The 27,381-nt window shown below is 42.5% G+C and overlaps 1 protein-coding gene across 2 annotated transcripts in view; it reads right to left on the reverse strand.

The window, feature by feature from the left end:
* Positions 1 to 769: 769 nt before the first annotated feature.
* The window catches only part of ADSS2 (adenylosuccinate synthase 2), a 93,195-nt gene continuing 66,583 nt past the window's right edge, over positions 770 to 27,381 (reverse strand). Inside the window, exon 13 of one of the 2 annotated variants that reach the window (XM_059068177.2) lies at positions 770 to 2,101. In XM_059068177.2, coding sequence (XP_058924160.1) covers positions 2,049 to 2,101 — 53 coding nt within the window. In that variant the 3' untranslated portion in view covers positions 770 to 2,048. The remainder of the gene's footprint in view (positions 2,102 to 27,381) is intronic. The other variant, XM_067030737.1, reaches the window with a different exon arrangement.

The following is a 27,381-nucleotide window of genomic DNA, read 5'->3' on the forward strand; positions in this document are numbered from 1 at the left end:
ACATTCATTTTTTCACCTAAGCTTCAGTATAATTTTGTCCAGTTACAAAGAACACCATGGCAATTCTGACTGGAATGGCATTAAATTCATATTAACATAAAATTAACATATAAAACATAACATATAAAACATGTATACATATATACATATATAACATATAAAACATATATAGGTCCTCTCCCCACTGAAATATCTTGTTCTGTCATTCATTTCCCTTTTACAAAGTTTCACGATTCAGAGTTTTGTTTTCAGTGGTTGTTCTGTGCTCTCATTACACCTCCTGAAGAATATGTATACATTTTGGCCTATAGTCCTCCTCTTTCACACAAAACATGGTTTGGTTGTTTGGCATCACCTTCCTCCCAGTATTTCTTGCCAACTTCATTAGCCTCAGCAGCCTCACCAGCCCCTCACTTATTTTGTTCAGTTGCTCAAACTTTCCAAATTATTTCCAGCCTCTGTATCTCTGCATATGGACTACTTTGTACTTTCGGCCACTTATCCTTTTGGTCTGTTTAAATGCTATTTCTACTGAAGGACTTCTCTGACCTTTTCCAAATTTAGGTTAGGTTCTCCTTCACAGCACTCTGGTTCTTTTCCATCCTGGCATATGTGTGTTTAGCATGCTGTCCTAACTACAATAAACTTTAGAAAGATTGTGTACTTGTCACCCAGATACCAAACACCTGGCATATATACTTGCTCAACAAAGATTATTTTAATACAGTTGTCTATGATTTTAAAGACTGAACTGTATCTGAAGAACAGATCCTCTCAACTAGTTTAATCAGCAAACAGCTCACTTTTAAAGAGAAACAGGACAATCACTCAAAATGGTCAGATTCTGTTTTTGATCTCTCCTCACCTTACCCCCACAGACTATAAAGAGAAAACTCTTTCTTACATATACCAGTTGTATTACTATTACTTCTCTTATCAGAACAAAAATACAATACACAAAACATACTAGAAATAGTTGGTTCTTTTTAATCAGCTATTGATGGTATAATAAAATAAATTTAAGTGGCACCTAATTTAAACATTTAAAATAGTTCATTGAAGGATAATCTACAACACAATATGTTAAGCCAAATAGTCAAAATAACACCTCTTTTTTTTTTCAAGAAGAAATAAAGGCATGATCAACATTATGACCAACAATTTGGGTTCATTTGGACACTTATAGATGACTTTGTAGGCATATTGGCAGGCACGATGTTGAAATACAATCCACTTGACTTATAAATAATGGTAAGATAAAAAAAGAAAGCTATACATTTCAGAATTGTCTGAAATTAAAGAAAAATATCCACCAAATATCACAACAGATCTTTTAATGACTATTTTTTTTTAACATTACAATTGCTGTTTTAGGGAACACTTTTTCTCTTTGAACATTTAACTAAATGTTCAATGTGTTAAATAATTTACAGAGAGAAATAAGTTTTGTGTTCTGTACAAATTAAAGGACCCATGAATATAACCCTCTCCCACCACCAAAGCTCAAATTTGCAATGGTCTCAGCAGAAAATAAACATTTCACAATTTAAACAGAATTTATAGCATTACAAACATTTACAGGACTCCTCTCATTTTTTTTGAACAACAAAGATTACAATGACAGAACTGAATGATCAGAATGTAAAAATATTTGTGCAAAACTGCATTAATTGTTCTTACCATTCAATAGAGGTAAAACCTATGAACACACAATAACAATAATGAAGAAAAACTACACTGAAAGTAATTCTGTTAGATTTCAAACAACATTGATCATAGTATTACTAAACATTAAAAGAAAATGTGGCACCATGAACAGCAGGAGCAACAGATGATTCGGCAATTATGCCAGCTAAGGAAGCTGACACTGGAAAATGCCAAAGTGTATCTCCACACCAGCCATCCATCTTAAAAGACTGGAAACAACTTTTGGGCTTAAAACTCACTTCAATGTCTTTATTCTTGAAATTTGTAGATCATAAATGAAATATTTAAGAAAGTCCTTTCCCCCCCTTCTCAAGGAGTGTTTCTTGCATCACTGGAAATCCTTAAAAGAGTTGAATCATAGACTCTCTGGATTTACCTACACCAATCCATTTAACTGGGAGAGGAAAAAAAAATGGTATAAGAATAGTATTAATTCATTTATAATGTTCAATCTTTGAGATTAACAGATCCCACATTTTTCTCAATGTCACCATTTAACTTTTCCCCACTGTGTCTTTTGCTATCTTTCTTTCTCTATTAGCAGATTATGCCAACTTCTAAACAGAATGTGCAGTCAACATTCAGCACAGGGTAGTTTGCCTTACCATTTCCTGTTTTCATTGCACAATATTTACAACTATTCAATTCCTAATGATTAGTATAGTAAAATACTGGCCCAAACCAACAGAGACCTAAGGAACCTAAGGGTTCTTTAATCAGAGACCTAACTTGATTAAAGAACCTTTAATCAAGTTCCTAATTAACTAGAAAAGATAAGCATCTTTGATAAATGGATGATACTAAGAGGACGCTGAAGTACCACTCTAACTTTCATATCTCGCAAAAAGTAGAAATATCTGGAAAAGAATACTGTTTTAACTTGCACAGCCTGAGAACCTGGCTACTGTACCAGTCTAGGGGAATCTCTAATTGTCTGCACCACATGGGTAAACCTTTATGGCATTTTACAGAGTCATTGTTAAATTCATTGTTGTTTATATTTCAAAAGATGTTGACTAAGTGCAGTGAGCAAACATGCTTACAAGATTTGATCTCAATCTGGGAAACAGCTAGCAATATGGAAAAACAAGATTTATGTTTGGAGATGAACCACAAATATAATGAACAATACAAAATCAGATTAAGTGCATAACAGATTTTATACAGAGGATACTTCCCACTCACTTCACTTTTTGTCTCTGAAATCTCTAACAATGCAAAAAAAAAAAAAGGAAAAAGGAAAAAAGCAATGTTTTAAAAGAAAGGTTTCACATAACTAGTCATAGCCATAACTTGGTTATGCCTAACTCCTTGGCCCGCTTACATTTGTTTTTTAATAAAGAGTTTTATTCTTTATTCTTATATTTTTAAAACTTCGATTTCCTATTTTCTGTACCTATTATTTCCTAATATCTGGTCAAAAAACTCCCCCAACTCTCAAGGGTGGCTTAACCCGAAATGAAAAAAACCACAAACCATTTTTGGTGGTGGTAAAGACACAAAGGATTTGTTATTAAGAGGGAGAAAGGAATAAGTATCAATGTCAGAGGGTAAAAAACACACTAACAGAGAATTAAAAGCAGGGTCAAAAAGGGTGAGAGGTGATAATCTCTCTATCCTCATAATCTCTCTCTCTCTTCTCACAATCTCTCGCTCTCTCCTCACAATCTCTCTCTCTCCTCACAATCTCTCTCTCTCCTCATAATCTCTCTCTCTCCTCACAATCTCTCTCTCCTCATAATCTCTCTCTCTCCTCATAATCTCTCTCTCTCTCCTCACAATCTCTCTCTCCTCATAATCTCTCTCCTCACAATCTCTCTCTCTCCTCATAATCTCTCTCCTCATAATCTCTCTCTCTCCTCATAATCTCTCTCTCCTCATAATCCCTCTCCTCATAATTCCTCTCTCTCTCCTCATAATCTCTCTCTCCTCATAATCTCTCTCTCCTCACAATCTCTCTCTCCTCATAATCTCTCTCTCCTCATAATCTCTCTCTCCTCATAATCTCTCTCCTCATAATCCCTCTCTCTCCTCATAATCTCTCTCCTCATAATTCCTCTCTCTCTCTCCTCATGATCTCTCTCTCTCCTCATAATCTCTCTCTCTCCTCATAATCTCTCTCTCTCCTCACAATCTCTCTCTCCTCATAATCTCTCTCTCCTCATAATCTCTCTTCTCTCTCCTCACAATCTCTCTCTCCTCATAATCTCTCTCCTCATAATCTCTCTCCTCATAATCTCTCTCTCTCCTCATGATCTCTCTCTCTCCTCATGATCTCTCTCTCTCTCCTCATAATCTCTCACTCTCCTCACAATCTCACTCTCTCTCCTCATAATCTCTATCTCTCCTCATAATCTCTCTCCTCATAATCTCTCTCTCTCCACATAATCTCTCTGTCCTCATAATCTCTCTGTCCTCATAATCTCTCTCTCTCCTCATAATCTCTCTCCTCATAATCTCTCTTTCTCCTCATAATCTCTCTCCTCATAATCTCTCTCTCCTCATAATCTCTCTCCTCATAATCCCTCTCTCTCCTCATAATCTCTCTCCTCATAATTCCTCTCTCTTTCTCCTCATGATCTCTCTCTCCTCATAATCTCTCTCCTCATAATTCCTCTCTCTCTCTCCTCATGATCTCTCCTCACAATCTCTCTCTCTCCTCATAATCTCTCTCTCTCCTCACAATCTCTCTCTCCTCATAATCTCTCTCTCTCCTCATAATCTCTCTCTCTCTCCTCACAATCTCTCTCACTCCTCATAATCTCTCTCTCCTCATAATCTCTCTCTCTCCTCATAATCCCTCTCTCTCCTCATAATCTCTCTCCTCATAATTCCTCTCTCTCTCCTCATAATCTCTCTCTCCTCATAATCTCTCTCTCCTCACAATCTCTCTCTCCTCATAATCTCTCTCTCCTCATAATCTCTCTCCTCATAATCTCTCTCCTCATAATCCCTCTCATAATCCCTGTCTCTCCTCATAATCTCTCTCCTCTTAATTCCTCTCTCTCTCTCCTCATGATCTCTCTCTCCTCATAATCTCTCTCTCTCCTCATAATCTCTCTCACTCTCCTCACAATCTCACTCTCTCTCCTCACAATCTCTCTCTCCTCACAATCCCTCTCTCTCTCCTCACGATCTCTCTCTCTCCTCATAATCTCTCTCCTCATAATCTCTCTCTCTCCTCATAATCTCTCTCCTCATAATCTCTCTCTCCTCATAATCTCTCTGTCCTCATAATCTCTCTCTGTCCTCATAATCTCTTTCTCCTCATAATCTCTCTCTCCCCTCAAAATCTCTCTCCTCACAATCTCACTCTCTCCTCATAATCTCTCTCTCTCCTCATAATCTCTCTCCTCATAATCTCTCTCTCTCCTCATAATCTCTCTCTCTCCTCACAATCTCTCTCTCTCTCCTCACAATCTCTCTCTCTCCTCATAATCTCTCTCTCCTCATAATCTCTCTCCTCATAATCTCTCTCTCCTCATAATCCCTCTCTCCTCATAATCTCTCTCCTCATAATTCCTCTCTCTCTCGCCTCATGATCTCTCTCTCGCCTCATGATCTCTCTCTCTCCTCATAATCTCTCTCTCTCCTCACAATCTTACTCTCTCTCCTCACAATCTCTCTCTGTCTCTCCTCATAATCTCTCTTTCCTCATAATTCCTCTCTCTCTCATCTCTCTTCTCCTCATAATCTATCTCTCTCTCCTCATGATCTCTCTCTCTCCTCACAATCTCTCTCTCTCCTCACAATCTCTATCACCCTCCTCACAATCTCACTCTCTCCTCATAATCTCTCTCTCTCCTCATAATCTCTCTCCTCATAATCTCTCTCTCCTCACAATCTCTCTCTCTCCTCACAATCTCTCTCTCCTCATAATCTCTCTCTCCTCATAATCTCTTTCTCCTCATAATCTCTCTCTCCTCATAATCCCTCTCTCTCCTCATAATCTCTCTCCTCATAAACCCCCTCTCTCTCCTCATAATCTCTCTCTCCTCATAATCCCTCACTCTCTCTCCTCATAATCTCTCTCTCCTCATAATCTCTCTCTCTCCTCACAATCTCTCTCTCTCCTCACAATCTCTCTCTCTCCTCACAATCTCTCTTTCTCCTCATAATCTCTGTCTCTCCTCATAACCTCTCTCTCCTCATAATCTCTCTCTCTCTCTTCATAATCTCTCTCTCTCCTCATGATCTCTCTCTCTCCTCATGATATCTCTCTCTCTCCTCATAATCTCTATCACTCTCCTCACAATCTCACTCTCTCTCCTCATAATCTCTATCTCTCCTCATAATCTCTCTCTCCTCATAGTCTCTCTGTCCTCATAATCTCTCTGTCCTCATAATCTCTCTCTCTCACCTCATAATCTCTCTCCTCACAATCTCTCTCTCCTCATAATCTCTCTCTCCTCACAATCTCTCTCTCCTCATAATCTCTCTCTCCTCATGATTTCTCTCTCTCCTCATGATATCTCTCTCTCTCCTCATAATCTCTATCACTCTCCTCACAATCTCACTCTCTCTCCTCATAATCTCTCTCTCCTCATAATCTCTCTCTCTCTCCTCACAATCTCTCTCTCTCCTCATAATCTCTCTCTCCTCATAATCTCTCTCTATCCTCATAATCCCTCTCTCTCCTCATAATCTCTCTCTCCTCATAATCCCTCTCTCTCTCCTCATAATCTCTCTCCTCATAATTCCTCTCTCTCCTCATGATCTCTCTCTCTCCTCATCTCTCTCTCCTCATAATCTCTCACTCTCTCTCCTCACAATCTCTCTCTCCTCATAATCTCTCTCCTCATAATTCCTCTCTCTCTCTCCTCATGATCTCTCTCTCTCCTCATCTCTCTCTCCTCATAATCTCTCACTCTCTCTCCTCACAATCTCTCTCTCTCCTCATAATCTCTCTCTCCTCATAATTCCTCTCTCTCTCTCCTCATGATCTCTCTCTCTCCTCACAACCTCTCTCTCTCTCCTCACAATGTCTCTCTCTCCTCACAATGTCTCTCTCTCTCCTCATAATCTCTCTCACTCTCCTCACAATCTCTCTCTCTCCTCACAATCTCTCTCTCTCCTCATAATCTCTCTCACTCTCCTCACAATCTCTCTCTCTCCTCATAATCTCTCTCTCCTAATCTCTCTCTCTCTCCTCATAATCTCTCTCCTCATAATCTCTCTCTCTCCTCACAATGTCTCTCTCTCTCCTCACAATGTCTCTCTCTCTCCTCACAATGTCTCTCTCTCTCTCCTCACAATCTCTCTCTCTCCTCATAATCTCTCTCTCCTCAAAATCTCCCTCTCCTCATAATCTCTCTCTCCTCACAATCTCTCTCTCTCCTCATAATCTCTCTCACTCTCCTCACAATCTCTCTCTCCTCACAATCTCTCTCTCCTCATAATCTCTCTCTCTCCTCAAAATCTCCCTCTCTCTCCTCATAATCTCTCTCTCCTCATAATCTCTCTCTCCTCAAAATCTCCCTCTCTCTCCTCATAATCTCTCTCTCCTCAAAATCTCTCTCTCTCCTCATAAACTCTCTCTCTCTCAATCTGTCCTCATAATCTCTGTCTCTCTCTCTCCTCATAATCTCTCTCTCCTCATAATCTCTCTCTCTCCTCATAAACTCTCTCTCTCTCTCTCCTCATAATTTCTCTCTCTCTGTCTCCTCATAATCTCTCTGTCCTAATCTCACTCTCTCTCCTCATAATCTCTCTCTCCCCATAATCTCTCTCTCTCTCCTCATAATCTCTCTCTCCTCATAAACTCTCTCTCTCTCTCATCATAATCTCTCTCTCTCTCCTCATAATCTCTCTCTCTCTCCTCATAATCTCTCTCTCCTCATAATCTCTCTCTCCTCATAACCTCTCTCTCTCCTCATAATCTCTCTCTCCACATAATCTCTCTATCTCTCCTCATAATCTCTCTCTCCTAATCTCTCTCTCTCCTCATAATCTCTCTCTCTCCTCATAATCCCTCTCTCTCTCCTCATAATCCCTCTCTCTCTCCTCATAATTCCTCTCTCTCTCTCCTCATAATCTCTCTCTCTCTCCTCACAATCTCTCTCTCCTCATAATCTCTCTCTCCTCATAATCCCTCTCTCTCCTCATAATTCCTCTCTCTCTCCTCATAATCTCTCTCTCCTCATAATCTCTCTCTCCTCATGATTTCTCTCTCTCCTCATGATATCTCTCTCTCTCTCTCTCCTCATAATCTCTCTCTCCTCATAATCTCTCTCTCCTCATGATTTCTCTCTCTCCTCATGATATCTCTCTCTCTCCTCATAATCTCTATCACTCTCCTCACAATCTCACTCTCTCTCCTCATAATCTCTCTCTCCTCATAATCTCTCTCCTCATAATCCCTCTCTCTCCTCATAATCTCTCTCCTCATAATTCCTCTCTCTCTCCTCATGATCTCTCTCTCTCCTCACAATCTCTCTCTCCTCATAATCTCTCTCTCTCCTCACAATCTCTCTCTCCTCATGTCTCTCTCTCCTCATAATCTCTCTCTCACTCCTCACAATCTCTCTTTCTCCTCATAATCTCTCTCTCCTCATAATCTCTCTCTCTCCTCATAATCTCTCTCCTCATAATCTCTCTCTCTCCTCATAATCTCTCTCCTCATAATCTCTCTCTCCTCATAATCTCTCTGTCCTCATAATCTCTCTCTGTCCTCATAATCTCTTTCTCCTCATAATCTCTCTCTCCCCTCAAAATCTCTCTCCTCACAATCTCACTCTCTCCTCATAATCTCTCTCCTCATAATCTCTCTCTCTCCTCATAATCTCTCTCTCTCCTCACAATCTCTCTCTCTCTCCTCACAATCTCTCTCTCTCCTCATAATCTCTCTCTCCTCATAATCTCTCTCCTCATAATCTCTCTCTCCTCATAATCCCTCTCTCCTCATAATCTCTCTCCTCATAATTCCTCTCTCTCTCGCCTCATGATCTCTCTCTCTCCTCATAATCTCTCTCTCTCCTCATAATCTCTCTCTCTCCTCACAATCTCACTCTCTCTCCTCACAATCTCTCTCTCTCTCTCCTCATAATCTCTCTTTCCTCATAATTCCTCTCTCTCTCATCTCTCTTCTCCTCATAATCTATCTCTCTCTCCTCATGATCTCTCTCTCTCCTCACAATCTCTCTCTCTCCTCACAATCTCTATCACCCTCCTCACAATCTCACTCTCTCCTCATAATCTCTCTCTCTCCTCATAATCTCTCTCCTCATAATCTCTCTCTCCTCACAATCTCTCTCTCTCCTCACAATCTCTCTCTCCTCATAATCTCTCTCTCCTCATAATCTCTTTCTCCTCATAATCTCTCTCTCCTCATAATCCCTCTCTCTCCTCATAATCTCTCTCCTCATAAACCCCCTCTCTCTCCTCATAATCTCTCTCTCCTCATAATCCCTCACTCTCTCTCCTCATAATCTCTCTCTCCTCATAATCTCTCTCTCTCCTCACAATCTCTCTCTCTCCTCACAATCTCTCTCTCTCCTCACAATCTCTCTTTCTCCTCATAATCTCTGTCTCTCCTCATAACCTCTCTCTCCTCATAATCTCTCTCTCTCTCTTCATAATCTCTCTCTCTCCTCATGATCTCTCTCTCTCCTCATGATATCTCTCTCTCTCCTCATAATCTCTATCACTCTCCTCACAATCTCACTCTCTCTCCTCATAATCTCTATCTCTCCTCATAATCTCTCTCTCCTCATAGTCTCTCTGTCCTCATAATCTCTCTGTCCTCATAATCTCTCTCTCTCACCTCATAATCTCTCTCCTCACAATCTCTCTCTCCTCATAATCTCTCTCTCCTCACAATCTCTCTCTCCTCATAATCTCTCTCTCCTCATGATTTCTCTCTCTCCTCATGATATCTCTCTCTCTCCTCATAATCTCTATCACTCTCCTCACAATCTCACTCTCTCTCCTCATAATCTCTCTCTCTCCTCATAATCTCTCTCTCTCTCCTCACAATCTCTCTCTCTCCTCATAATCTCTCTCTCCTCATAATCTCTCTCTATCCTCATAATCCCTCTCTCTCCTCATAATCTCTCTCTCCTCATAATCCCTCTCTCTCTCCTCATAATCTCTCTCCTCATAATTCCTCTCTCTCCTCATGATCTCTCTCTCTCCTCATCTCTCTCTCCTCATAATCTCTCACTCTCTCTCCTCACAATCTCTCTCTCCTCATAATCTCTCTCCTCATAATTCCTCTCTCTCTCTCCTCATGATCTCTCTCTCTCCTCATCTCTCTCTCCTCATAATCTCTCACTCTCTCTCCTCACAATCTCTCTCTCTCCTCATAATCTCTCTCTCCTCATAATTCCTCTCTCTCTCTCCTCATGATCTCTCTCTCTCCTCACAACCTCTCTCTCTCTCCTCACAATGTCTCTCTCTCCTCACAATGTCTCTCTCTCTCCTCATAATCTCTCTCACTCTCCTCACAATCTCTCTCTCTCCTCACAATCTCTCTCTCTCCTCATAATCTCTCTCACTCTCCTCACAATCTCTCTCTCTCCTCATAATCTCTCTCTCCTAATCTCTCTCTCTCTCCTCATAATCTCTCTCCTCATAATCTCTCTCTCTCCTCACAATGTCTCTCTCTCTCCTCACAATGTCTCTCTCTCTCCTCACAATGTCTCTCTCTCTCTCCTCACAATCTCTCTCTCTCCTCATAATCTCTCTCTCCTCAAAATCTCCCTCTCCTCATAATCTCTCTCTCCTCACAATCTCTCTCTCTCCTCATAATCTCTCTCACTCTCCTCACAATCTCTCTCTCCTCACAATCTCTCTCTCCTCATAATCTCTCTCTCTCCTCAAAATCTCCCTCTCTCTCCTCATAATCTCTCTCTCCTCATAATCTCTCTCTCCTCAAAATCTCCCTCTCTCTCCTCATAATCTCTCTCTCCTCAAAATCTCTCTCTCTCCTCATAAACTCTCTCTCTCTCAATCTGTCCTCATAATCTCTGTCTCTCTCTCTCCTCATAATCTCTCTCTCCTCATAATCTCTCTCTCTCCTCATAAACTCTCTCTCTCTCTCTCCTCATAATTTCTCTCTCTCTGTCTCCTCATAATCTCTCTGTCCTAATCTCACTCTCTCTCCTCATAATCTCTCTCTCCCCATAATCTCTCTCTCTCTCCTCATAATCTCTCTCTCCTCATAAACTCTCTCTCTCTCTCATCATAATCTCTCTCTCTCTCCTCATAATCTCTCTCTCTCTCCTCATAATCTCTCTCTCCTCATAATCTCTCTCTCCTCATAACCTCTCTCTCTCCTCATAATCTCTCTCTCCACATAATCTCTCTATCTCTCCTCATAATCTCTCTCTCCTAATCTCTCTCTCTCCTCATAATCTCTCTCTCTCCTCATAATCCCTCTCTCTCTCCTCATAATCCCTCTCTCTCCTCATAATCCCTCTCTCTCCTCATAATTCCTCTCTCTCTCCTCATAATCTCTCTCTCCTCATAATCTCTCTCTCCTCATGATTTCTCTCTCTCCTCATGATATCTCTCTCTCTCCTCATAATCTCTATCACTCTCCTCACAATCTCACTCTCTCTCCTCATAATCTCTCTCTCCTCATAATCTCTCTCCTCATAATCCCTCTCTCTCCTCATAATCTCTCTCCTCATAATTCCTCTCTCTCTCCTCATGATCTCTCTCTCTCCTCACAATCTCTCTCTCCTCATAATCTCTCTCTCTCCTCACAATCTCTCTCTCCTCATGTCTCTCTCTCCTCATAATCTCTCTCTCACTCCTCACAATCTCTCTCTCTCCTCATAATCTCTCTCTCCTCATAATCTCTCTCTCTCCTCATAATCTCTCTCTCCTCATAATCCCTCTCTCTCCTCATAATCTCTCTCCTCACAATCTCTCTCTCTCCTCATAATCTCTCTCTCCTCATAATCTCTCTCTCCTCACAATCTCTCTCTCCTCATCTCTCGCCTCATAATCTCTCCTCATAATCTCTCTCCTCATAATCCCTCTCCTCATAATCCCTCTCTCTCCTCATAATCTCTCTCCTCATAATTCCTCTCTCTCTCTCCTCATGATCTCTCTCTCCTCATAATCTCTCTCTCTCCTCATAATCTCTCACTCTCCTCACAATCTCACTCTCTCTCCTCACAATCTCTCTCTCCTCACAATCCCTCTCTCTCTCCTCACGATCTCTCTCTCTCCTCATAATCTCTCTCCTCATAATTTCTCTCTCTCCTCATAATCTCTCTCCTCATAATCTCTCTGTCCTCATAATCTCTCTCTCTCCTCATAATCTCTTTCTCCTCATAATCTCTCTCTCCTCACAATCTCTCTCTCGTCATAATCTCTCTCTCCCCTCAAAATCTCTCTCCTCACAATCTCACTCTCTCCTCATAATCTCTCTCTCTCCTCATAATCTCTCTCCTCATAATCTCTCTCTCTCCTCATAATCTCTCTCTCTCCTCACAATCTCTCTCTCTTCATAATCTCTCTCCTCATAATCTCTCTCTCCTCATAATACCTCTCTCCTCATAATCTCTCTCCTCATAATTCCTCTCTCTCTCTCCTCATGATCTCTCTCTCTCTCCTCATAATCTCTCTCTCTCCTCATAATCTCTCTCACTCTCCTCACAATCTCACTCTCTCCTCACAATCTCTCTCTCTCTCTCCTCATAATCTCTCTCTCCTCATAATTCCTCTCTCTCTCCTCATCTCTCTTCTCCTCATAATCTATCTCTCTCTCCTCATGATCTCTCTCTCTCCTCACAATCTCTCTCTCTCCTCACAATCTCTATCACCCTCCTCACAATCTCACTCTCTCCTCATAATCTCTCTCTCTCCTCATAATCTCTCTCTCCTCACAATCTCTCTCTCCTCACAATCTCTCTCTCTCCTCATAATCTCTCTCTCCTCATAATCTCTTTCTCCTCATAATCTCTCTCTCCTCATAATCCCTCTCTCTCCTCATAATCTCTCTCCTCATAAACCCCCTCTCTCTCCTCATAATCTCTCTCCTCATAATCTCTCTCTCTCCTCACAATCTCTCTCTCTCCTCACAATCTCTCTCTCTCCTCACAATCTCTCTCTTTCTCCTCATAATCTCTGTCTCTCCTCATAACCTCTCTCTCCTCATAATCTCTCTCTCTCCTCATAATCTCTCTCTCTCCTCATGATCTCTCTCTCTCCTCATGATATCTCTCTCTCTCCTCATAATCTCTATCACTCTCCTCACAATCTCACTCTCTCCTCATAATCTCTATCTCTCCTCATAATCTCTCTCTCCTCATAATCTCTCTGTCCTCATAATCTCTCTCTCTCACCTCATAATCTCTCTCGCCTCACAATCTCTCTCTCCTCACAATCTCTCTCTCCTCACAATCTCTCTCTCCTCATAATCTCTCTCTCCTCACAATCTCTCTCTCCTCATAATCTCACTCTCTCTCCTCATAATCTCTCTCTCTCCTCATAATCTCTCTCTCCTCATGATCTCTCTCTCCTCATAATCTCTCTCTCTCTCCTCATAATCTCTCTCTCTCCTCATGATCTCCTCATAATCTCTCTCTCTCCTCATAATCTCTCTCTCTCCTCATAATCTCTCTCTCTCTCTCCTCACAATCTGTCTCTCTCCTCATAATCTCTCTCTCCTCATAATCTCTCTCTCTCCTCATAATCCCTCTCTCTCCTCATAATCTCTCTCTCCTCATAATCCCTCTCTCTCTCCTCATAATCTCTCTCCTCATAATTCCTCTCTCTCTCTCCTCATGATCTCTCTCTCCTCATCTCTCTCTCCTCATAATCTCTCACTCTCTCTCCTCACAATCTCTCTCCTCATAATCTCTCTCCTCATAATTTCCCTCTCTCTCTCCTCATGATCTCTCTCCTCATCTCTCTCCTCATAATCTCTCACTCTCTCTCCTCACAATCTCTCTCTCTCCTCATAATCTCTCTCTCCTTATAATTCCTCTCTCTCTCTCCTCATGATCTCTCTCTCTCCTCACAATGTCTCTCTCTCCTCACAATGTCTCTCTCTCTCCTCATAATCTCTCTCACTCTCCTCACAATCTCTCTCTCCTCACAATCTCTCTCTCCTCATAATCTCTCTCACTCTCCTCACAATCTCTCTCTCTCCTCATAATCTCTCTCTCCTAATCTCTCTCTCTCTCCTCATAATCTCTCTCTCCTCATAATCTCTCTCTCTCCTCACAATGTCTCTCTCTCTCCTCACAATGTCTCTCTCTCTCTCTCCTCAAAATCTCTCTCTCTCCTCATAAACTCTCTCTCTCCTCATAAACTCTCTCTCTCTCCTCATAATCTCTCTCACTCTCCTCACAATCTCTCTCTGCTCACAATCTCTCTCTCTCCTCATAATCTCTCTCTCCTCAAAATCTCTCTCTCCTCATAAACTCTCTCTCTCTCAATCTCTGTCCTCATAATCTCTGTCTCTCTCTCTCCTCATAATCTCTCTCTCTCCTCATAAACTCTCTCTCTCCTCATAAACTCTCTCTCTCTCTCCTAATTTCTCTCTCTCTGTCTCCTCATAATCTCTCTGTCCTAATCTCACTCTCTCTCCTCATAATCTCTCTCTCCCCATAATCTCTCTCTCTCTCCTCATAATCTCTCTCTCCTCATAATCTCTCTCTCCTCATAATCTCTCTCTCCACATAATCTCTCTATCTCTCCTCATAATCTCTCTCTCCTAATCTCTCTCTCTCCTCATAATCTCTCTCCTCATAATCTCTCTCTCTCCTCATAATCTCTCTCTCTCCTCATAATCCCTCTCTCTCTCCTCATAATCCCTCTCTCTCTCCTCATAATTCCTCTCTCTCTCTCCTCATGATCTCTCTCTCTCCTCATAATCTCTCTCTCCTCATAATCCCTCACTCTCTCTCCTCATAATCTCTCTCTCCTCATAATCTCTCTCTCTCCTCACAATCTCTCTCTCTCCTCACAATCTCTCTCTCTCCTCACAATCTCTCTTTCTCCTCATAATCTCTGTCTCTCCTCATAACCTCTCTCTCCTCATAATCTCTCTCTCTCTCTTCATAATCTCTCTCTCTCCTCATGATATCTCTCTCTCTCCTCATAATCTCTATCACTCTCCTCACAATCTCACTCTCTCTCCTCATAATCTCTATCTCTCCTCATAATCTCTCTCTCCTCATAGTCTCTCTGTCCTCATAATCTCTCTGTCCTCATAATCTCTCTCTCTCACCTCATAATCTCTCTCCTCACAATCTCTCTCTCCTCATAATCTCTCTCTCCTCACAATCTCTCTCTCCTCATAATCTCTCTCTCCTCATGATTTCTCTCTCTCCTCATGATATCTCTCTCTCTCCTCATAATCTCTATCACTCTCCTCACAATCTCACTCTCTCTCCTCATAATCTCTCTCTCTCCTCATAATCTCTCTCTCTCTCCTCACAATCTCTCTCTCTCCTCATAATCTCTCTCTATCCTCATAATCCCTCTCTCTCCTCATAATCTCTCTCTCCTCATAATCCCTCTCTCTCTCCTCATAATCTCTCTCCTCATAATTCCTCTCTCTCCTCATGATCTCTCTCTCTCCTCATCTCTCTCTCCTCATAATCTCTCACTCTCTCTCCTCACAATCTCTCTCTCCTCATAATCTCTCTCCTCATAATTCCTCTCTCTCTCTCCTCATGATCTCTCTCTCTCCTCATCTCTCTCTCCTCATAATCTCTCACTCTCTCTCCTCACAATCTCTCTCTCTCCTCATAATCTCTCTCTCCTCATAATTCCTCTCTCTCTCTCCTCATGATCTCTCTCTCTCCTCACAACCTCTCTCTCTCTCCTCACAATGTCTCTCTCTCCTCACAATGTCTCTCTCTCTCCTCATAATCTCTCTCACTCTCCTCACAATCTCTCTCTCTCCTCACAATCTCTCTCTCTCCTCATAATCTCTCTCACTCTCCTCACAATCTCTCTCTCTCCTCATAATCTCTCTCTCCTAATCTCTCTCTCTCTCCTCATAATCTCTCTCCTCATAATCTCTCTCTCTCCTCACAATGTCTCTCTCTCTCCTCACAATGTCTCTCTCTCTCCTCACAATGTCTCTCTCTCTCTCCTCACAATCTCTCTCTCTCCTCATAATCTCTCTCTCCTCAAAATCTCCCTCTCCTCATAATCTCTCTCTCCTCACAATCTCTCTCTCTCCTCATAATCTCTCTCACTCTCCTCACAATCTCTCTCTCCTCACAATCTCTCTCTCCTCATAATCTCTCTCTCTCCTCAAAATCTCCCTCTCTCTCCTCATAATCTCTCTCTCCTCATAATCTCTCTCTCCTCAAAATCTCCCTCTCTCTCCTCATAATCTCTCTCTCCTCAAAATCTCTCTCTCTCCTCATAAACTCTCTCTCTCTCAATCTGTCCTCATAATCTCTGTCTCTCTCTCTCCTCATAATCTCTCTCTCCTCATAATCTCTCTCTCTCCTCATAAACTCTCTCTCTCTCTCTCCTCATAATTTCTCTCTCTCTGTCTCCTCATAATCTCTCTGTCCTAATCTCACTCTCTCTCCTCATAATCTCTCTCTCCCCATAATCTCTCTCTCTCTCCTCATAATCTCTCTCTCCTCATAAACTCTCTCTCTCTCTCATCATAATCTCTCTCTCTCTCCTCATAATCTCTCTCTCTCTCCTCATAATCTCTCTCTCCTCATAATCTCTCTCTCCTCATAACCTCTCTCTCTCCTCATAATCTCTCTCTCCACATAATCTCTCTATCTCTCCTCATAATCTCTCTCTCCTAATCTCTCTCTCTCCTCATAATCTCTCTCTCTCCTCATAATCCCTCTCTCTCTCCTCATAATCCCTCTCTCTCTCCTCATAATTCCTCTCTCTCTCTCCTCATAATCTCTCTCTCTCTCCTCACAATCTCTCTCTCCTCATAATCTCTCTCTCCTCATAATCCCTCTCTCTCCTCATAATTCCTCTCTCTCTCCTCATAATCTCTCTCTCCTCATAATCTCTCTCTCCTCATGATTTCTCTCTCTCCTCATGATATCTCTCTCTCTCCTCATAATCTCTATCACTCTCCTCACAATCTCACTCTCTCTCCTCATAATCTCTCTCTCCTCATAATCTCTCTCCTCATAATCCCTCTCTCTCCTCATAATCTCTCTCCTCATAATTCCTCTCTCTCTCCTCATGATCTCTCTCTCTCCTCACAATCTCTCTCTCCTCATAATCTCTCTCTCACTCCTCACAATCTCTCTCTCTCCTCATAATCTCTCTCTCCTCATAATCTCTCTCTCTCCTCATAATCTCTCTCCTCATAATCTCTCTCTCTCCTCATAATCTCTCTCCTCATAATCTCTCTCTCCTCATAATCTCTCTGTCCTCATAATCTCTCTCTGTCCTCATAATCTCTTTCTCCTCATAATCTCTCTCTCCCCTCAAAATCTCTCTCCTCACAATCTCACTCTCTCCTCATAATCTCTCTCTCTCCTCATAATCTCTCTCCTCATAATCTCTCTCTCTCCTCATAATCTCTCTCTCTCCTCACAATCTCTCTCTCTCTCCTCACAATCTCTCTCTCTCCTCATAATCTCTCTCTCCTCATAATCTCTCTCCTCATAATCTCTCTCTCCTCATAATCCCTCTCTCCTCATAATCTCTCTCCTCATAATTCCTCTCTCTCTCGCCTCATGATCTCTCTCTCGCCTCATGATCTCTCTCTCTCCTCATAATCTCTCTCTCTCCTCACAATCTCACTCTCTCTCCTCACAATCTCTCTCTCTCTCTCCTCATAATCTCTCTTTCCTCATAATTCCTCTCTCTCTCATCTCTCTTCTCCTCATAATCTATCTCTCTCTCCTCATGATCTCTCTCTCTCCTCACAATCTCTCTCTCTCCTCACAATCTCTATCACCCTCCTCACAATCTCACTCTCTCCTCATAATCTCTCTCTCTCCTCATAATCTCTCTCCTCATAATCTCTCTCTCCTCACAATCTCTCTCTCTCCTCACAATCTCTCTCTCCTCATAATCTCTCTCTCCTCATAATCTCTTTCTCCTCATAATCTCTCTCTCCTCATAATCCCTCTCTCTCCTCATAATCTCTCTCCTCATAAACCCCCTCTCTCTCCTCATAATCTCTCTCTCCTCATAATCCCTCACTCTCTCTCCTCATAATCTCTCTCTCCTCATAATCTCTCTCTCTCCTCACAATCTCTCTCTCTCCTCACAATCTCTCTCTCTCCTCACAATCTCTCTTTCTCCTCATAATCTCTGTCTCTCCTCATAACCTCTCTCTCCTCATAATCTCTCTCTCTCTCCTCATAATCTCTCTCTCTCTCCTCATGATCTCTCTCTCTCCTCATGATATCTCTCTCTCTCCTCATAATCTCTATCACTCTCCTCACAATCTCACTCTCTCTCCTCATAATCTCTATCTCTCCTCATAATCTCTCTCTCCTCATAATCTCTCTGTCCTCATAATCTCTCTGTCCTCATAATCTCTCTCTCTCACCTCATAATCTCTCTCCTCACAATCTCTCTCTCTCTCCTCATAATCTCTCTCTCCTCACAATCTCTCTCTCCTCATAATCTCTCTCTCCTCATGATTTCTCTCTCTCCTCATGATATCTCTCTCTCTCCTCATAATCTCTATCACTCTCCTCACAATCTCACTCTCTCTCCTCATAATCTCTCTCTCTCCTCATAATCTCTCTCTCTCTCCTCACAATCTCTCTCTCTCCTCATAATCTCTCTCTCCTCATAATCTCTCTCTATCCTCATAATCCCTCTCTCTCCTCATAATCTCTCTCTCCTCATAATCCCTCTCTCTCTCCTCATAATCTCTCTCCTCATAATTCCTCTCTCTCCTCATGATCTCTCTCTCTCCTCATCTCTCTCTCCTCATAATCTCTCACTCTCTCTCCTCACAATCTCTCTCTCCTCATAATCTCTCTCCTCATAATTCCTCTCTCTCTCTCCTCATGATCTCTCTCTCTCCTCATCTCTCTCTCCTCATAATCTCTCACTCTCTCTCCTCACAATCTCTCTCTCTCCTCATAATCTCTCTCTCCTCATAATTCCTCTCTCTCTCTCCTCATGATCTCTCTCTCTCCTCACAACCTCTCTCTCTCTCCTCACAATGTCTCTCTCTCCTCACAATGTCTCTCTCTCTCCTCATAATCTCTCTCACTCTCCTCACAATCTCTCTCTCTCCTCACAATCTCTCTCTCTCCTCATAATCTCTCTCACTCTCCTCACAATCTCTCTCTCTCCTCATAATCTCTCTCTCCTAATCTCTCTCTCTCTCCTCATAATCTCTCTCCTCATAATCTCTCTCTCTCCTCACAATGTCTCTCTCTCTCCTCACAATGTCTCTCTCTCTCCTCACAATGTCTCTCTCTCTCTCCTCACAATCTCTCTCTCTCCTCATAATCTCTCTCTCCTCAAAATCTCCCTCTCCTCATAATCTCTCTCTCCTCACAATCTCTCTCTCTCCTCATAATCTCTCTCACTCTCCTCACAATCTCTCTCTCCTCACAATCTCTCTCTCCTCATAATCTCTCTCTCTCCTCAAAATCTCCCTCTCTCTCCTCATAATCTCTCTCTCCTCATAATCTCTCTCTCTCCTCAAAATCTCCCTCTCTCTCCTCATAATCTCTCTCTCCTCAAAATCTCTCTCTCTCCTCATAAACTCTCTCTCTCTCAATCTGTCCTCATAATCTCTGTCTCTCTCTCTCCTCATAATCTCTCTCTCCTCATAATCTCTCTCTCTCCTCATAAACTCTCTCTCTCTCTCTCCTCATAATTTCTCTCTCTCTGTCTCCTCATAATCTCTCTGTCCTAATCTCACTCTCTCTCCTCATAATCTCTCTCTCCCCATAATCTCTCTCTCTCTCCTCATAATCTCTCTCTCCTCATAAACTCTCTCTCTCTCTCATCATAATCTCTCTCTCTCTCCTCATAATCTCTCTCTCTCTCCTCATAATCTCTCTCTCCTCATAATCTCTCTCTCCTCATAACCTCTCTCTCTCCTCATAATCTCTCTCTCCACATAATCTCTCTATCTCTCCTCATAATCTCTCTCTCCTAATCTCTCTCTCTCCTCATAATCTCTCTCTCTCCTCATAATCCCTCTCTCTCTCCTCATAATCCCTCTCTCTCTCCTCATAATTCCTCTCTCTCTCTCCTCATAATCTCTCTCTCTCTCCTCACAATCTCTCTCTCCTCATAATCTCTCTCTCCTCATAATCCCTCTCTCTCCTCATAATTCCTCTCTCTCTCCTCATAATCTCTCTCTCCTCATAATCTCTCTCTCCTCATGATTTCTCTCTCTCCTCATGATATCTCTCTCTCTCCTCATAATCTCTATCACTCTCCTCACAATCTCACTCTCTCTCCTCATAATCTCTCTCTCCTCATAATCTCTCTCCTCATAATCCCTCTCTCTCCTCATAATCTCTCTCCTCATAATTCCTCTCTCTCTCCTCATGATCTCTCTCTCTCCTCACAATCTCTCTCTCCTCATAATCTCTCTCTCACTCCTCACAATCTCTCTCTCTCCTCATAATCTCTCTCTCCTCATAATCTCTCTCTCTCCTCATAATCTCTCTCCTCATAATCTCTCTCTCCTCATAATCTCTCTGTCCTCATAATCTCTCTCTGTCCTCATAATCTCTTTCTCCTCATAATCTCTCTCTCCCCTCAAAATCTCTCTCCTCACAATCTCACTCTCTCCTCATAATCTCTCTCTCTCCTCATAATCTCTCTCCTCATAATCTCTCTCTCTCCTCATAATCTCTCTCTCTCCTCACAATCTCTCTCTCTCTCCTCACAATCTCTCTCTCTCCTCATAATCTCTCTCTCCTCATAATCTCTCTCCTCATAATCTCTCTCTCCTCATAATCCCTCTCTCCTCATAATCTCTCTCCTCATAATTCCTCTCTCTCTCGCCTCATGATCTCTCTCTCTCCTCACAATCTCTCTCTCTCCTCACAATCTCTATCACCCTCCTCACAATCTCACTCTCTCCTCATAATCTCTCTCTCTCCTCATAATCTCTCTCCTCATAATCTCTCTCTCCTCACAATCTCTCTCTCTCCTCACAATCTCTCTCTCCTCATAATCTCTCTCTCCTCATAATCTCTTTCTCCTCATAATCTCTCTCTCCTCATAATCCCTCTCTCTCCTCATAATCTCTCTCCTCATAAACCCCCTCTCTCTCCTCATAATCTCTCTCTCCTCATAATCCCTCACTCTCTCTCCTCATAATCTCTCTCTCCTCATAATCTCTCTCTCTCCTCACAATCTCTCTCTCTCCTCACAATCTCTCTCTCTCCTCACAATCTCTCTTTCTCCTCATAATCTCTGTCTCTCCTCATAACCTCTCTCTCCTCATAATCTCTCTCTCTCTCCTCATAATCTCTCTCTCTCTCCTCATGATCTCTCTCTCTCCTCATGATATCTCTCTCTCTCCTCATAATCTCTATCACTCTCCTCACAATCTCACTCTCTCTCCTCATAATCTCTATCTCTCCTCATAATCTCTCTCTCCTCATAATCTCTCTGTCCTCATAATCTCTCTGTCCTCATAATCTCTCTCTCTCACCTCATAATCTCTCTCCTCACAATCTCTCTCTCTCTCCTCATAATCTCTCTCTCCTCACAATCTCTCTCTCCTCATAATCTCTCTCTCCTCATGATTTCTCTCTCTCCTCATGATATCTCTCTCTCTCCTCATAATCTCTATCACTCTCCTCACAATCTCACTCTCTCTCCTCATAATCTCTCTCTCTCCTCATAATCTCTCTCTCTCTCCTCACAATCTCTCTCTCTCCTCATAATCTCTCTCTCCTCATAATCTCTCTCTATCCTCATAATCCCTCTCTCTCCTCATAATCTCTCTCTCCTCATAATCCCTCTCTCTCTCCTCATAATCTCTCTCCTCATAATTCCTCTCTCTCCTCATGATCTCTCTCTCTCCTCATCTCTCTCTCCTCATAATCTCTCACTCTCTCTCCTCACAATCTCTCTCTCCTCATAATCTCTCTCCTCATAATTCCTCTCTCTCTCTCCTCATGATCTCTCTCTCTCCTCATCTCTCTCTCCTCATAATCTCTCACTCTCTCTCCTCACAATCTCTCTCTCTCCTCATAATCTCTCTCTCCTCATAATTCCTCTCTCTCTCTCCTCATGATCTCTCTCTCTCCTCACAACCTCTCTCTCTCTCCTCACAATGTCTCTCTCTCCTCACAATGTCTCTCTCTCTCCTCATAATCTCTCTCACTCTCCTCACAATCTCTCTCTCTCCTCACAATCTCTCTCTCTCCTCATAATCTCTCTCACTCTCCTCACAATCTCTCTCTCTCCTCATAATCTCTCTCTCCTAATCTCTCTCTCTCTCCTCATAATCTCTCTCCTCATAATCTCTCTCTCTCCTCACAATGTCTCTCTCTCTCCTCACAATGTCTCTCTCTCTCCTCACAATGTCTCTCTCTCTCTCCTCACAATCTCTCTCTCTCCTCATAATCTCTCTCTCCTCAAAATCTCCCTCTCCTCATAATCTCTCTCTCCTCACAATCTCTCTCTCTCCTCATAATCTCTCTCACTCTCCTCACAATCTCTCTCTCCTCACAATCTCTCTCTCCTCATAATCTCTCTCTCTCCTCAAAATCTCCCTCTCTCTCCTCATAATCTCTCTCTCCTCATAATCTCTCTCTCCTCAAAATCTCCCTCTCTCTCCTCATAATCTCTCTCTCCTCAAAATCTCTCTCTCTCCTCATAAACTCTCTCTCTCTCAATCTGTCCTCATAATCTCTGTCTCTCTCTCTCCTCATAATCTCTCTCTCCTCATAATCTCTCTCTCTCCTCACAATCTCTCTCTCTCCTCATAATCTCTCTCTCCTCATAATCTCTCTCCTCATAATCTCTCTCTCCTCATAATCCCTCTCTCCTCATAATCTCTCTCCTCATAATTCCTCTCTCTCTCGCCTCATGATCTCTCTCTCTCCTCACAATCTCTCTCTCTCCTCACAATCTCTATCACCCTCCTCACAATCTCACTCTCTCCTCATAATCTCTCTCTCTCCTCATAATCTCTCTCCTCATAATCTCTCTCTCCTCACAATCTCTCTCTCTCCTCACAATCTCTCTCTCCTCATAATCTCTCTCTCCTCATAATCTCTTTCTCCTCATAATCTCTCTCTCCTCATAATCCCTCTCTCTCCTCATAATCTCTCTCCTCATAAACCCCCTCTCTCTCCTCATAATCTCTCTCTCCTCATAATCCCTCACTCTCTCTCCTCATAATCTCTCTCTCCTCATAATCTCTCTCTCTCCTCACAATCTCTCTCTCTCCTCACAATCTCTCTCTCTCCTCACAATCTCTCTTTCTCCTCATAATCTCTGTCTCTCCTCATAACCTCTCTCTCCTCATAATCTCTCTCTCTCTCCTCATAATCTCTCTCTCTCTCCTCATGATCTCTCTCTCTCCTCATGATATCTCTCTCTCTCCTCATAATCTCTATCACTCTCCTCACAATCTCACTCTCTCTCCTCATAATCTCTATCTCTCCTCATAATCTCTCTCTCCTCATAATCTCTCTGTCCTCATAATCTCTCTGTCCTCATAATCTCTCTCTCTCACCTCATAATCTCTCTCCTCACAATCTCTCTCTCTCTCCTCATAATCTCTCTCTCCTCACAATCTCTCTCTCCTCATAATCTCTCTCTCCTCATGATTTCTCTCTCTCCTCATGATATCTCTCTCTCTCCTCATAATCTCTATCACTCTCCTCACAATCTCACTCTCTCTCCTCATAATCTCTCTCTCTCCTCATAATCTCTCTCTCTCTCCTCACAATCTCTCTCTCTCCTCATAATCTCTCTCTCCTCATAATCTCTCTCTATCCTCATAATCCCTCTCTCTCCTCATAATCTCTCTCTCCTCATAATCCCTCTCTCTCTCCTCATAATCTCTCTCCTCATAATTCCTCTCTCTCCTCATGATCTCTCTCTCTCCTCATCTCTCTCTCCTCATAATCTCTCACTCTCTCTCCTCACAATCTCTCTCTCCTCATAATCTCTCTCCTCATAATTCCTCTCTCTCTCTCCTCATGATCTCTCTCTCTCCTCATCTCTCTCTCCTCATAATCTCTCACTCTCTCTCCTCACAATCTCTCTCTCTCCTCATAATCTCTCTCTCCTCATAATTCCTCTCTCTCTCTCCTCATGATCTCTCTCTCTCCTCACAACCTCTCTCTCTCTCCTCACAATGTCTCTCTCTCCTCACAATGTCTCTCTCTCTCCTCATAATCTCTCTCACTCTCCTCACAATCTCTCTCTCTCCTCACAATCTCTCTCTCTCCTCATAATCTCTCTCACTCTCCTCACAATCTCTCTCTCTCCTCATAATCTCTCTCTCCTAATCTCTCTCTCTCTCCTCATAATCTCTCTCCTCATAATCTCTCTCTCTCCTCACAATGTCTCTCTCTCTCCTCACAATGTCTCTCTCTCTCCTCACAATGTCTCTCTCTCTCTCCTCACAATCTCTCTCTCTCCTCATAATCTCTCTCTCCTCAAAATCTCCCTCTCCTCATAATCTCTCTCTCCTCACAATCTCTCTCTCTCCTCATAATCTCTCTCACTCTCCTCACAATCTCTCTCTCCTCACAATCTCTCTCTCCTCATAATCTCTCTCTCTCCTCAAAATCTCCCTCTCTCTCCTCATAATCTCTCTCTCCTCATAATCTCTCTCTCCTCAAAATCTCCCTCTCTCTCCTCATAATCTCTCTCTCCTCAAAATCTCTCTCTCTCCTCATAAACTCTCTCTCTCTCAATCTGTCCTCATAATCTCTGTCTCTCTCTCTCCTCATAATCTCTCTCTCCTCATAATCTCTCTCTCTCCTCATAAACTCTCTCTCTCTCTCTCCTCATAATTTCTCTCTCTCTGTCTCCTCATAATCTCTCTGTCCTAATCTCACTCTCTCTCCTCATAATCTCTCTCTCCCCATAATCTCTCTCTCTCTCCTCATAATCTCTCTCTCCTCATAAACTCTCTCTCTCTCTCATCATAATCTCTCTCTCTCTCCTCATAATCTCTCTCTCTCTCCTCATAATCTCTCTCTCCTCATAATCTCTCTCTCCTCATAACCTCTCTCTCTCCTCATAATCTCTCTCTCCACATAATCTCTCTATCTCTCCTCATAATCTCTCTCTCCTAATCTCTCTCTCTCCTCATAATCTCTCTCTCTCCTCATAATCCCTCTCTCTCTCCTCATAATCCCTCTCTCTCTCCTCATAATTCCTCTCTCTCTCTCCTCATAATCTCTCTCTCTCTCCTCACAATCTCTCTCTCCTCATAATCTCTCTCTCCTCATAATCCCTCTCTCTCCTCATAATTCCTCTCTCTCTCCTCATAATCTCTCTCTCCTCATAATCTCTCTCTCCTCATGATTTCTCTCTCTCCTCATGATATCTCTCTCTCTCCTCATAATCTCTATCACTCTCCTCACAATCTCACTCTCTCTCCTCATAATCTCTCTCTCCTCATAATCTCTCTCCTCATAATCCCTCTCTCTCCTCATAATCTCTCTCCTCATAATTCCTCTCTCTCTCCTCATGATCTCTCTCTCTCCTCACAATCTCTCTGTCCTCATAATCTCTCTCTCACTCCTCACAATCTCTCTCTCTCCTCATAATCTCTCTCTCCTCATAATCTCTCTCTCTCCTCATAATCTCTCTCCTCATAATCTCTCTCTCTCCTCATAATCTCTCTCCTCATAATCTCTCTCTCCTCATAATCTCTCTGTCCTCATAATCTCTCTCTGTCCTCATAATCTCTTTCTCCTCATAATCTCTCTCTCCCCTCAAAATCTCTCTCCTCACAATCTCACTCTCTCCTCATAATCTCTCTCTCTCCTCATAATCTCTCTCCTCATAATCTCTCTCTCTCCTCATAATCTCTCTCTCTCCTCACAATCTCTCTCTCTCTCCTCACAATCTCTCTCTCTCCTCATAATCTCTCTCTCCTCATAATCTCTCTCCTCATAATCTCTCTCTCCTCATAATCCCTCTCTCCTCATAATCTCTCTCCTCATAATTCCTCTCTCTCTCGCCTCATGATCTCTCTCTCTCCTCACAATCTCTCTCTCTCCTCACAATCTCTATCACCCTCCTCACAATCTCACTCTCTCCTCATAATCTCTCTCTCTCCTCATAATCTCTCTCCTCATAATCTCTCTCTCCTCACAATCTCTCTCTCTCCTCACAATCTCTCTCTCCTCATAATCTCTCTCTCCTCATAATCTCTTTCTCCTCATAATCTCTCTCTCCTCATAATCCCTCTCTCTCCTCATAATCTCTCTCCTCATAAACCCCCTCTCTCTCCTCATAATCTCTCTCTCCTCATAATCCCTCACTCTCTCTCCTCATAATCTCTCTCTCCTCATAATCTCTCTCTCTCCTCACAATCTCTCTCTCTCCTCACAATCTCTCTCTCTCCTCACAATCTCTCTTTCTCCTCATAATCTCTGTCTCTCCTCATAACCTCTCTCTCCTCATAATCTCTCTCTCTCTCCTCATAATCTCTCTCTCTCTCCTCATGATCTCTCTCTCTCCTCATGATATCTCTCTCTCTCCTCATAATCTCTATCACTCTCCTCACAATCTCACTCTCTCTCCTCATAATCTCTATCTCTCCTCATAATCTCTCTCTCCTCATAATCTCTCTGTCCTCATAATCTCTCTGTCCTCATAATCTCTCTCTCTCACCTCATAATCTCTCTCCTCACAATCTCTCTCTCTCTCCTCATAATCTCTCTCTCCTCACAATCTCTCTCTCCTCATAATCTCTCTCTCCTCATGATTTCTCTCTCTCCTCATGATATCTCTCTCTCTCCTCATAATCTCTATCACTCTCCTCACAATCTCACTCTCTCTCCTCATAATCTCTCTCTCTCCTCATAATCTCTCTCTCTCTCCTCACAATCTCTCTCTCTCCTCATAATCTCTCTCTCCTCATAATCTCTCTCTATCCTCATAATCCCTCTCTCTCCTCATAATCCCTCTCTCTCTCCTCATAATCTCTCTCCTCATAATTCCTCTCTCTCCTCATGATCTCTCTCTCTCCTCATCTCTCTCTCCTCATAATCTCTCACTCTCTCTCCTCACAATCTCTCTCTCCTCATAATCTCTCTCCTCATAATTCCTCTCTCTCTCTCCTCATGATCTCTCTCTCTCCTCATCTCTCTCTCCTCATAATCTCTCACTCTCTCTCCTCACAATCTCTCTCTCTCCTCATAATCTCTCTCTCCTCATAATTCCTCTCTCTCTCTCCTCATGATCTCTCTCTCTCCTCACAACCTCTCTCTCTCTCCTCACAATGTCTCTCTCTCCTCACAATGTCTCTCTCTCTCCTCATAATCTCTCTCACTCTCCTCACAATCTCTCTCTCTCCTCACAATCTCTCTCTCTCCTCATAATCTCTCTCACTCTCCTCACAATCTCTCTCTCTCCTCATAATCTCTCTCTCCTAATCTCTCTCTCTCTCCTCATAATCTCTCTCCTCATAATCTCTCTCTCTCCTCACAATGTCTCTCTCTCTCCTCACAATGTCTCTCTCTCTCCTCACAATGTCTCTCTCTCTCTCCTCACAATCTCTCTCTCTCCTCATAATCTCTCTCTCCTCAAAATCTCCCTCTCCTCATAATCTCTCTCTCCTCACAA

This window comes from Kogia breviceps, chromosome 1 (genome assembly GCF_026419965.1).
Source record: "Kogia breviceps isolate mKogBre1 chromosome 1, mKogBre1 haplotype 1, whole genome shotgun sequence".
Lineage (NCBI taxonomy): Eukaryota > Metazoa > Chordata > Mammalia > Artiodactyla > Physeteridae > Kogia > Kogia breviceps.